Raw genomic sequence first — 12,114 nt, forward strand, 5'->3', positions numbered from 1 at the left:
CGTAATTCTGTAAAAACTTCATGAACTTCTAGGGCTGAGCACATAACTAATCTTCGCAAGGGTAAATAACATCACATTTTCAATATTTCACTTGGCTCAATTGCAAAAGTCGGTTGCTGGTGGCCAAACAAGCAACACCTCTGCCTGGAAAGCTGAGTAAATCAGGTTGCGTCCGAGGTTGAGCTTAAACGAGTTAAAACCATCGAGTACTTTATTGCTAGAAAGGATGGGAGCGGAGAAGCGCCGAGGAACTTCCTCTTCCGGAAGACTCATGGGAAGAAGGTGGGGTGCAGAGCGGTTTTTGTGCTGTTCCGAGGATCGAAGCTGCAGCTGAAAGGTGAGTGGAGGGCAGGTGGGAGGAGAGTCCAGGAGCAAGTCGGGCTGTTTGGTTTCCTCCACGGCCTGGAAGCAGAGAAGCAACTCGGCTGAAGCGTGTCAGTTGCTGCTGCTGGTGCTGCTGGAGGCTCCTCCCCAAATTTAATCCCACTGGTGCTGCACGCTGTGAAACTGGTGCTGCAATTTTAAGTCTCTTTCAAGACTTTGGGGATAGTTTCCGTCCAGAGATCATGATGCTCCATCCCTGGAAGTTTTAAATAGAGTAATAGAGCTGGAAGGGACCTTGGAGGTCCTCTGTTCCAACCCCCTGATTAAGAAGAAGACTCACCCACACCGTCCAGATACCTTGTAATAGGGTGACAGTTAATGGTGTTTTCTTCTGTTGGAATGAGAAAATCATTGCTAATGCATTATAGGTTATATATACGGCCAATCAGAATACATCACACAGTGACCAAAATGGGGCAGAGAAATTGTCAGGAGCCAGTTTCATAGATTATTGTTACATAGGAACGACTGTCACCTACCTGTCTTCTTTAGAAGGGGTGGGGGATCTTTCTGTAAAAACGTTGGTGATCTCAAAAGCAACTCGATCACCTGACTCTAAAGAGGTTGTTGATCTCTGGCCTTACTGTTTTCAGAGACAGACAAATCTTAGCTCCCTGCCCAGATATCAGTCGTTTCCCCCAAGCATTTCTTTGCTAACCTGATTTCCAGGTCTGTCACATTTTTTGCCATCATGTGCAGAGAAACACATTTGTTGACTAAAAAAAAGTTAAATCAATTCCAACTTCTCAATATATATTTTTTTCTGCGAGAAGTTGGAATTGATAGATTTAATTTTTTCCCCTTAGGCTACATGTATTGGGATGTCCCCAGAAGGGTGGTGGTGGACACTATTTTTTTGTCCTTATTTGGAGTTCAGGCCTTCCATGGACAGAATTGGTGCTTCAAATCTTGCAGAGGCTTTAAGCATCATTTCATCACTAAAAACCTCCACATCTTCAGAGAGGGGCGGCATACAAATCTAATAAATTATTATTATTATTATTATTATTATTATTATTATTATTATTATTATTATTATTATCTTTAAAATTAGTTCAGAAGGTTTGACTGTAACCGTTTTGGGACATTTTTTCAGGCTTGAAAGGCATCAATTTCCCACATACATACAGTTATAGGCATGTGTGTTTATATTTCTCTCTTTATGCATATATCTGCAATTGTATAACCTGTTCGCAGCACTTCCAGGTATATTGGATGATACTGTGTTTCGCCAAAAATAAGATTGAGTCTTATATTTATCTTTAATCCAAAAGACCCATTAGAAGTTATTCTCAGAGGATGGCTTTATTTTTCCATCATAAGTCTTCCTGAGGGTGATGGGTACTGCTGCCTGCCGCAGCTGAAGGGTTTAGGGTGCACCCCAAGTGAATGTATGTACTTCCATGGATCATGCGTGGAATTCATACCACACCTTCCCATTGGCATTCAAAAAGGCTAATCGTGGTAAATACAAATCTTTAAAAAAAATAAAAATAAAAGGGCGGATTACAATATGGATGATTAATGTGAATGAAAAGACAGTTTCCAAAGCCTTCCTCCCTCACTGAGTGAAACCTGAGTTGAGTCACTGAGTGAGAGAAAACCAGTATAGTCTGTGGGAATGGCTGGAGGGCAGGCATGTGATCAGGCCTGCTGGACATGCCACACAACTGTCTAACCCAGCGGTCCCCAAACTACGGCCCACAGCCACATGCGGCCCACTGAGGCCATTTATCCGGCCCACGGGTGAGTGATACAACACAGTGTTCCACCTAATTTTCTATGAATAAAATGCTGTATTTTGTGAGTAACTAATATAAATCATCAAAAAAGTTGCAAAAGTTTTTTTTCCTAATTTTGTCATCCCGTTACATTCATTTTCTTTTAATTAAATTCCCTCCTTAATGTTCCTTCAAAAAGTGCAACACCAATTATATTTCTAACTTATTAACCATTATGCCAAAGTGCTTCCTTCTTTCTTTTGCATTTTCTGTAAGCCAAGAAAACCTACAATCAGATGTTAACAAAAGAAAATTAAAAACAAAACATAAACATATATGAATTTCAGACTTCTTCCCCCCCTTTAAATAGTACATTCCCATTTTGTTTTTTACTTTAAAATAAGGTATGTGCAGTGTGCATAGGGATTTGTTCATAGTTTTTTTTTATTATCCGGCCCTCCAACAGTCTGAGGGACAGTGAACTAGCCCCCTGTGTAAAAGATTTGGGGACCCCTGGTCTAATCTGTCTCAGCTGTGGCCGTGGCCCCAGCAAAATAAACAGACATTGGGATGGAGTGGGAGAATTCTTAACTAGGGCTTATTTTGCAGGTAGGGTCCCATATTAGGCATCCTTTGCAGTGCTAAGGCATTGTGATTGGCTGAAGTCAACAAGTGAATCTCATGTTTGGATATTTTAACTTAGATCTCGCTAGTCTTCCATGTGCCAAATGAATAATAATGTAAAATGATATTTTAATACTGTGGATGTTTGTAATCTAACTTTTTTCTCTTTTTCACATCATCTGCAACCATTTTATACACAAAGTCACACTTTTCTTTGAATCTTATGGAACAAAGAAGATGGCAGTGAGAGTACTCTGGGCAAATAAGGATACCAAGCACCATTAAAAAGTAAAGAAAATTGAGCCAGAAATCAAAATATTTTCCATTACCTTCAGAAAACCACACATTTTTTCCCCCTTCACCAGTGGGAGAGAAACAAAGGAGAGAAAAATCATTTGAATGTGCTATCTGTGAGAAATGTTTCAGTCAGAATTCAAAATGGTGATACACCAGAGGCCTCACACAAGAGATAAACCCTTTGAATGTCCTGACTGCGGGAAAAGTTTCATTCACATTTCCCACCTTGTGAATCATCAGAGGATCCATACAGGAGACAAACCCTTTGCATGTCCTGATTGTGGGAAAAGTTTCAGTCAGAATTCCAAGTTGATTAGACACCAACTGATTCACACAGGAGAAAGACCCTTTGAATGTCCTGATTGTGGGAAATGTTTCAGTCGGAATTCAAACTTGATGATACACCAGAGGGCTCACACAGGAGAGAAACCCTTTGAATGTCATGATTGTGGGAAATGTTTCAGTGATAACTCCAGCTTGGTTAGGCACCAGTGGACTCATATAAGAGAGAAACCCTTTGAATGTCTCTATTGTGGAAAAAGTTTCATTCACAATTCCTACCTTGTGAGGCATCAGAGGATTCACACAGGAGAGAAACCCTTTAAATGTCCTGATTGTGGGAAACGTTTCGGTGACAATTCCAGCTTTATTAGGCACCAGAGGACTCACATAAGAGAGAAACCCTTTGAATGTCCTATCTGTGGGAAAAGTTTCAGTCAACATTTCCATCTGGTGACTCATCAGAGGACTCACACAGGAGAGAGACCCTTTGAATGTCCTGATTGTGGGAAATGTTTCAGTGATAATTCCAACTTGGTTAGACACCAGAAAACCCATACAGGACAGAAACCATATAAGTGTCCAGACTGTGGGAAAGATTTCAGTGCTAAGTACAGCTTTCTAAATCATACACACAGGGGAGAAACCATTTAAGTGCCCCGAGTGTACAGTGCTGCTTCAGGAAACCTTCTAACCTTATCCTACACAAGAAAATCCACACGAGGCCCAAATACTGAGTGTAAACAAAGCCTGAATTTCATTTCAAATGTCCCATTGTAAGTTCAGCTGAGAAATTGACTCTTCAATTTGAGTACAAGGAATTTGCCTGGTTTTACTGTCATCAAATGTGTCAGGGTATTTGATGGGAAGGAGGAAAGAAAAAATTGAAACATATTAGTTTGATATCTGGCCTTCATTAACAGAAGTTTCGAGTTTTCGGCGGCATATAAATCCAATAAATAATAATAATAAAAAAAGTTGGTGAATATTTACAGAAATTGTGCAATTACGTACAAATCTTTTGGGGAGTGTTCTTTGCACTTTTATCATGGTAGATGATAGAAATGCCATGTGCCCGCCATTTTTTCCCTGCATGCCTCTGAGATTTTTAGCCCCCAAATTCCCCCTACCAGCATCTCTTTGGGATAGAAGTTAGATTATAGTTAGAGATTGTGACTCATCATGTAATAGCAACAGCACCTTGACTTAGATGCCACTTCACCGTGCTTTATAGCCCTCTCAAAGTTGGCTTACATAGTCAGCATATTGTCCCCGACAATTTGCCTGTGAAAGAAGGGAGTGAAAAGAGAGGATAGGAGCGGACTGGATCTGAATCATTGCCTGACTCGCCGCCCTGAGTCGTCTCGAGAAGGGTGACATAAAAATCTAATAAATAAATAAATACATACTGTTGTGGTTAGCTCTGGCCCAGCTCCTGCCCCAAGGACTGTGGATGTGGGGGAGACATCCACATGCTGCAGGCCTGTTTTGTCCACGGTGGAATCTGCTGATGAAGGCTCCTCTGACCAAGAAGACATGAGTGACAGGGAGGAGGAGAGTGTGGCAGACAGCTCAGAAGGAGATCAATTATCTAGCTCCTCCTTGGATTCAGAACAAGAGTTAATGATACAGCCACGCATGCGGAGAGCGATGCATAGGCAACAACAACTGAGAGATTATTATCAAAGAAAATGAGGCCACCTGTGGTTGGGTGGGGCTGTGGTAATTAGTGAGGCTGCTATAAATAGCAGCCTGTGGGTTTGGCCATTGTGGAGGATTATCATGACTGCTTTACTGACTTTGACCTTTTGTGTGCTGATTTTTCCCCGCTTTGAAACTAAACCAGAGCAAAGTGTGTTTCACTTTGTGAAAGAAGGACTGTGAATTGCCTCACAGCTGCAAGATAAGTATCACAGAACTGATAAGGGACTTGTACAAATTACCAGTTTGTTTGGAGACCAGTGCTCTTTGCTATACCAAAAGAGGGCTTAGTTTATCTGAATTTTCATTATAAAGAACATTGTTTTGAATTTTCAAACGTGTGTGTGTCTGAAATTTGTACCTGTGAATTTTTGGGAAGAGTGTACCAGAGAGCCCGACAGAACACATAGTAACAAGATTTAATGTTAACATAAGGATCGTTTGGATATGTGCTTATGATATATGTGTAGTATTGTTATATGTGGATTAAATGTGGAGAAAAATAAAAAAAACATTTTTTAAAAAATAAGAATTACCGTAGCCTGATTTTTTTGCAGGCAAAAATGTCATGGTATTAGATGGGAAGGAAGAAAGAAAAAAAATGGAACATATAAGTTTGATAAAGGCCATCAGCAGTAGAAGTTGCTGAATATTTATTTTTTGCAGAAATTATGTAATTACGCAAACATTTTTTGGGGGGGAGTGTTCTACCCCATAAACTGGGTCCTCATTTCACCGACCTCAGAAGGATAGAAAGTCAAGTCAACCATCTTAAATGGAAGAATAGTAATTATCCAATTTATACATTTTCCCAATGGTTGGGCTAAGATTTAATTTAATACAACAAAACGTGTATTAATCTAATATAAAATTATAACTTTACAGAAAAGATCTTTTAATTAAGTAGTTATATTGATTGTTTGAACAAAACGTATACACCACTAACATTGGTTATAAAAATTAAGTATAAAATATTAATTCATATCTATCTATATGTGTGTGTGTGTGTGTGTGTGTGTGTGTGTGTGTGTGTGTGTATGTATACATATTTGTTTTCGTAGATTTTCACGGGTACAAGTATGAAGGTCTTGGCATATTCGGGTTTCTTCCCATGTAGGATTTAGAGATTTCTGGCGACGTTTCGACGAGATCCCACTCGTCATCTGCAGGCTGGTGTTTCTGTCCTTGTTCGCCCTAGTGAACTACTCACATGGAGGAAGCCTAAAAGGCCATTAATTTGGTTTAAACAAGGTTCCATTTACCCCTATTAAAAGTCAAATTGCCCCCCTGTGGGGCATGTGCCCCACATTGGGAACCATAAGACGGAGTGGCTGTGGGTTTTGCCTCCCAAGGACAATTCCATCTGTCCATCCATTACTCTGGGGGGGGGGAATCACTGACCCCCCTCAGAGAGGGTCTGCAACTTGGGCATCCTCCTCAATCCACAGCTCACATTACAGAAACATCTTTCAGCTGTGGCGAGGGGGGTGTTCGGCCAGGTTCGCCTGGTGCACCAGTTGCAACCCTATCTGGACCGGGAGTGACTGCTCACAGTCGCTCATGCCCTCATCACCTCGAGGCTCGACTACTGTAATGCTCTCTACATGGAGCTACCTTTGAAGAGTGTTCGGAAACTTCAGATCGTGCAGAATGCAGCTGCGAGAGCAATCATGGGCTTCCCAAGGTATGCCCATGTTACACCAACACTCCGCAGTCTGCATTGGTTGCTGATCAGTTTCTGGTCACAATTCAAAATGTTGGTTATGACCTATAAAGCCCTTCATGGCACCGGACCAGATTATCTCCGGGACCGCCTTCTGCTGCACGAATCCCAGCGACCATGGGCATTCTCCGGGTCCCGTCAACTAAACAATGCCGTTTGGCGGGACCCAGGGGAAGAGCCTTCTCTGTGGTGGCCCCGGCCCTCTGGAGCCAACTCCCCCCAGAGATTAGAATTGCCCCCACCCTCCTCGCCTTTCTTAAGCTTCTTAAAACTCACCTTTGCCGTCAGGCATGGGGGAACTGAGATACTCTTTCCCCCTAGGCCGTTACAATTTATGCATGGTATGTTTGTATGTATGTTTGGTTTTATAATAAGGGTTTTTTTAGTTGTTTTAATATTGGATTGTTACATGCTGTTTTGTATCACTGTTGTTAGCTGCCCCGAGTCTATGGAGAGGGGCGGCATACAAATCCAATAAATAATCATCATCATCATCATCAGGGGATTAGAGTTTCCTGCCTGAATAGGGGATGGACTAGAAGACCCCCAACTCAATTATTCTGTTATGGACCTGATGTTTTCCAGGCAACAAGATTGGATGTCATGCCGAAAGCCATCATGTGAAGTTAGGCTTTGGCCTGCCACAGTAACACAGCATAAGGGAATTGGGAGGGGTAGGAGAGAAGTTAATAGCCACAACAAATTTCTTTCTCAAAGTCCAAGGTCATCTTTTGTTCTGCGTCAACCATACAAAAGAGGAAGTCGGTGAATCTCTGCACTGGACTGGTCCATGTGATTTCACTTGTGGGTAAGGGGATGTGAGATGAACCTTAATATATGTGGAGTACTGGAGAGAAATTAGTATCGTAATGTCCGAAACGTAACCAACATGGCTCTGCTAATAAATCGAACCTTTTGTGTGAGAATTGGAGTGGACTCTGATTTATTTCTCAGGTGCTATTTGGGGCATTGACATTGGACTTATGTGCCTCTGGGTTTTTTGAGTTACAACTGTTGTTTTGTTTTACTTCCATTTCTAGCTTATAAGCACCGCGTTTCCTATTGGTGCCCCATCCATATATTAACCAGATTCAACAGTGCTAAATCCAGCATTTTTTAAAAAAATGAATATTTTAACTGTTCAGGTGAATCTAATTATTTATAAAATTAATTGGCCACCAACCTCCTGTGACATTACTGTGGTTGACAGATGTGGCTTAGTGAAATAAAAGACAGAGTCCAAGTGTGTTTGTGTGTGCACATTTCCTCCTGGAGCCCATTGTGATGTGGAGCCACAATGTGACCTTGCCCTGACAACAGTGCGTCAACTTGGGCATCCTCCTCGATCCACAGCTCACATTAGAGAAACACCTTTCAGCTGTGGCGAGAGGGGCGTTTGCCCAGGTTCACCTGGTGCACCAGTTGCGGCCCTATCTGGACCGGGACTCACTACTCACAGTCACTCATGCCCTCATCACCTCAAGGTTCGACTACTGTAATGCTCTCTACATGGGGCTACCTTTGAAAAGTGTTCGGAAACTTCAGATCGTGCAGAATGCAGCTGCGAGAGCAATCATGGGCTTCCCAAGGTATGCCCATGTTACACCAACACTCCGCAGTCTGCATTGGTTGCCGATCAGTTTCCGGTCACAATTCAAAGTGTTGGTTATGACCTATAAAGCCCTTCATGGCATCGGACCAGAATATCTCTGGGACTGCCTTCTGCCGCACGAATCCCAGTGACCAGTTAGGTCCCACAGAGTTGGCCTTCTCCGGGTCCCATCGACTAAACAATGTTGTTTGGTGGGACCCAGGAGAAGAGCCTTCTCTGTGGTGGCCCCGACCCTCTGGAACCATCTCCCCCCAGATATCAGAGTTGCCCCCACCCTCCTTGCCTTTCGCAAGCTCCTTAAAACCCACTTCTGTCGTCAGGCATGGGGGAATTGAAATTTTCCTTTCTCCCTAGGCTTTTAGAATTTATACATGGTATGCTTATATATATGATTGGTTCTTTAAATTGGGGGTTTTAAGATTATTTTTAATATTAGATTTGTTCACATTGTCTTTTTTATTGTTGTTAGCCGCCCCGAGTCTTCGGAGAGGGGCGGCATGCAAATCTAATAAATAAATAAATAAATAAAATTAATAAACTTGTTTTTGCCACCTGCAGGCTGCCTGTGTTGTAACACTACCTCCTCACCAGCCAGATGGGGTTTGGCTCATTTTCTTGTTTGGTGCCTTATGATTTAAATTTCAGATAAATGTATTTCTCTGCTGTCCCCTTGTAAAAGAAGTCAAGCAGAGGGTACTTTCTTTTTAACATGAATGTATATTTGCAAATCCTGAGGATAGATTTTATGGTTAAGGTCCCAGAGGTTTCCCTGAGCCACTGAGATGCCAAAGAGAATGAAACTCGAGAGACGGCTTGCAAAAAATATCAGCTTTTATTTATGGCCATAGCAAAAGCTGGTGGCCGATCAGTCTCTGAACACAATTCAAAGTGTTGATTATGACCTATAAAGTCCTACATGGTGTTCTGCGGGCGTATTTCAACCGCCTGTAATTACAGGATAATTAATCCAAGAAGACACACCACAGGATAAAAGGAAAACCCAAAAGTTTTTATAAACAGAAAAACAGAAACAGCTCCCTTTTTAAATGTCAAAGGGATTTTCTGGTACACACAAGGCACAGATTAAATGCAATGCAATTGCTCACCCAATAACTGGGAAATCGAGTCCAATTCTAAAGTCCAGAGAGTCCACACACAATCTTGAACAGCACAAAAACCACGATCTTGACGAAACAATGAATCAGATAAACTGCCATGAGGCTAAAACACCAGGTTGCACTTTTATCTGTAGCACTAATTACAGCAGCCCCACCCAACCACAGTTGGCCTCATTTTCTCTTGTAATAATCCTTCAGTTGTTGTCTCCTATGCATCACTCTACGCATGCGTGGATGTGTCATTAATTCTTGTTCAGAATCCAAGGATGATACAGATGATTGATCTCCTCCTGGGTTGTCTGCCAAACTCCCCTCTTCCCTGTCACTCATGCTTCCTTGGACAGAGAAGGCTTCATCGGCAAATTCCATCGGGAGCAAAACAGGCCTGAGGCATGTGGATGTTTCCCCCAAATCCACCTCCACATTCCTTGGGGCAGGAGCTGGGCCAGAGCTAACCACAACACATGGCATGGGACCAGATTACGTATGGGAACCGTCTACTGCTCATAGATCCCAATGGCTAGTCAGGTCCCCCAGAGTCGGCCTTCTCCAGGTCTCCGTCAGCCAGACAATGTCACCTGGCAGGGCCTAGGGCAGTGATGGTGAACCTATGGTACGGGTGCCACAGGTGGCATGCGGAGCCATATCTGCTGGCACGCGAGTTACCCTGGCTAAGCTCCAATGTGCCTGTGCATGCCAGCCAGCTGATTTTCACCCCTGCAAAAGTGACTTAGAGTTCTTATATACATTTTACACTGATAGAAGCAAAGTTTACCCAATCATAGACAAAGGTTTGTTACCAATGAGATCTTTGTTTAGGCCCCTGTCTTTGCCCACCTTATCTATGGAGCATTCCTATAGCATTGTATAGGAGCAGTTTATTTGGCAGAATGCTTTTAGGATTCAGAATTTATGAGGCAAGAAAACTCCCTACTCTGTTTCTTTTATCTGTGGAGACTGATAACAATTTCTGTTATATTTTTAAAGGATGTGCCTAGCTTTGAAGCCAAGAAGTGAGACACAGCAGTGAGATGACAAACTTTGCATTAATGCTAACCAGTATTTACTTATCAGGGTATCATGAATATAATTGCCCTCATGCCCTCATCACCTCGAGGCTCGACTACTGTAATGCTCTCTACATGGGGCTACCTTTGAAAAGTGTTCGGAAACTTCAGATCGGGCAGAATGCAGCTGCGAGAGCAATCATGGGCTTTCCAAGATATGCCCATGTCACACCAACACTCTGCAGTCTGCATTGGTTGCCGATCAATTTCCGGGAACAATTCAAAGTGTTGGTTATGACCTATAAAGCCCTTCATGGCATCGGACCAGAATACCTCCGGGACCGCCTTCTGCCACACGAATCCCAGCGACTGGTTAGGTCCCACAGAGTTGGCCTTCTCCGGGTCCCGTCGACTAAACAATGTCATTTGGCGGGACCCAGGAGAAGAGCCTTCTCTGTGGCGGCCCCGACCCTCTGGAACCAGCTTCCCCCAGATATCAGAGTTGCCCCCACCCTCCTTGCCTTTCGTAAAGCTCTTAAGACCCATCTTTGTCGTCAGGCATGGGGGAACTGACACATCTCCCCCGGGCCTATACAGTTTATACATGGTATGTTTGTGTGTGTGTTTGCTTTTAATAATGGGGTTTTTAGTGTTTTTTAAATTATTAGATTTGTTTTTTACATTGTTCTTGTTATTGTTGTGAGCCGCCCCGAGTCTACGGAGAGGGGCGGCATACAAATCTAATAAATAAATAAATAAAAATAAATAAAATCATTGCAACAGAATAGAAGAGTATAACAGAATTGGAGGGGATCTTTGAGGTCCTCTAATCCAAACCCTTGGCAAGCAGTGATGGCTGGTTTTTAAAGAAAATATTGCTTTAACTTGTGTGTGCCAACTACTAATCAAGTTTACTAGTAGTCATTCATTGAGTAAATAAGTTTGAACAAACTCTGGGTGTGCTACATTCTTTCTGGTCCATAGCTGGGACAGAACATATTTTCCTCAGTCTGAGCATAGGGAGGGTATAGGATAGGGTGAATATATTGCTGGGTTAGGAGCAGGGAGATACTCTTTTGTTCTCCTTTCAAGTCATAGAAAATCCCGAGACAGACCACTGAGTTACATTTACTAGCAAACCTCTGAGATGCCTTGCATAGATGGCTTAAAGTCTTGTTTTAAGTAAGCATTGACCATAAGATGAATTAGGCCTGGATAGGCACAGGGGGAAGAATCAGAGAGGAATTTCTGGACCAGTGGGTCAAAGTGTTTGCATTCTCTGATCCTACATAGTTGCCATGTAGGCAGGGATAAATAATGAGGTCTCACAAATGGGATTATGAAAAATATTCCAACATCCAGACCCATCCTCGAATACAGCTCATCCGTTTGGAACCCATATCGCATCTCAGACATCAACACCCTTGAAAATGTCCAAAGATACTTCACCAGAAGAGCCCTTCACTCCTCCACTAGAAACAGAATACCCTACAAGACTAGACTCTCAATCCTGGGCCTAGAAAGCCTAGAAGACGCCTTGAACAAGATCTAGGTATTGCCCACAAGATCATACGCTGCAACGTCATGCCTGTCGGTGACTACTTCAGCTTCAACCACAACAGCACAAGAGCACACAACAGATTTAAAC

General features: G+C 42.6%; 1 protein-coding gene across 1 annotated transcript; it reads left to right on the top strand.

The window, feature by feature from the left end:
- Positions 1–268: 268 nt before the first annotated feature.
- Positions 269–5,538, top strand: LOC139160005 (zinc finger protein 436-like). Its single transcript, XM_070737496.1, has 2 exons — positions 269–337; positions 2,932–5,538. Exon 2 carries the CDS (start codon positions 3,147–3,149, stop codon positions 3,957–3,959), a length of 813 nt encoding a protein of 270 aa, XP_070593597.1. The 5' UTR covers positions 269–337; positions 2,932–3,146; the 3' UTR covers positions 3,960–5,538.
- Positions 5,539–12,114: the final 6,576 nt, after the last annotated feature.

The sequence above is a fragment of the Erythrolamprus reginae genome, chromosome 2, assembly GCF_031021105.1.
Source record: "Erythrolamprus reginae isolate rEryReg1 chromosome 2, rEryReg1.hap1, whole genome shotgun sequence".
Lineage (NCBI taxonomy): Eukaryota > Metazoa > Chordata > Lepidosauria > Squamata > Dipsadidae > Erythrolamprus > Erythrolamprus reginae.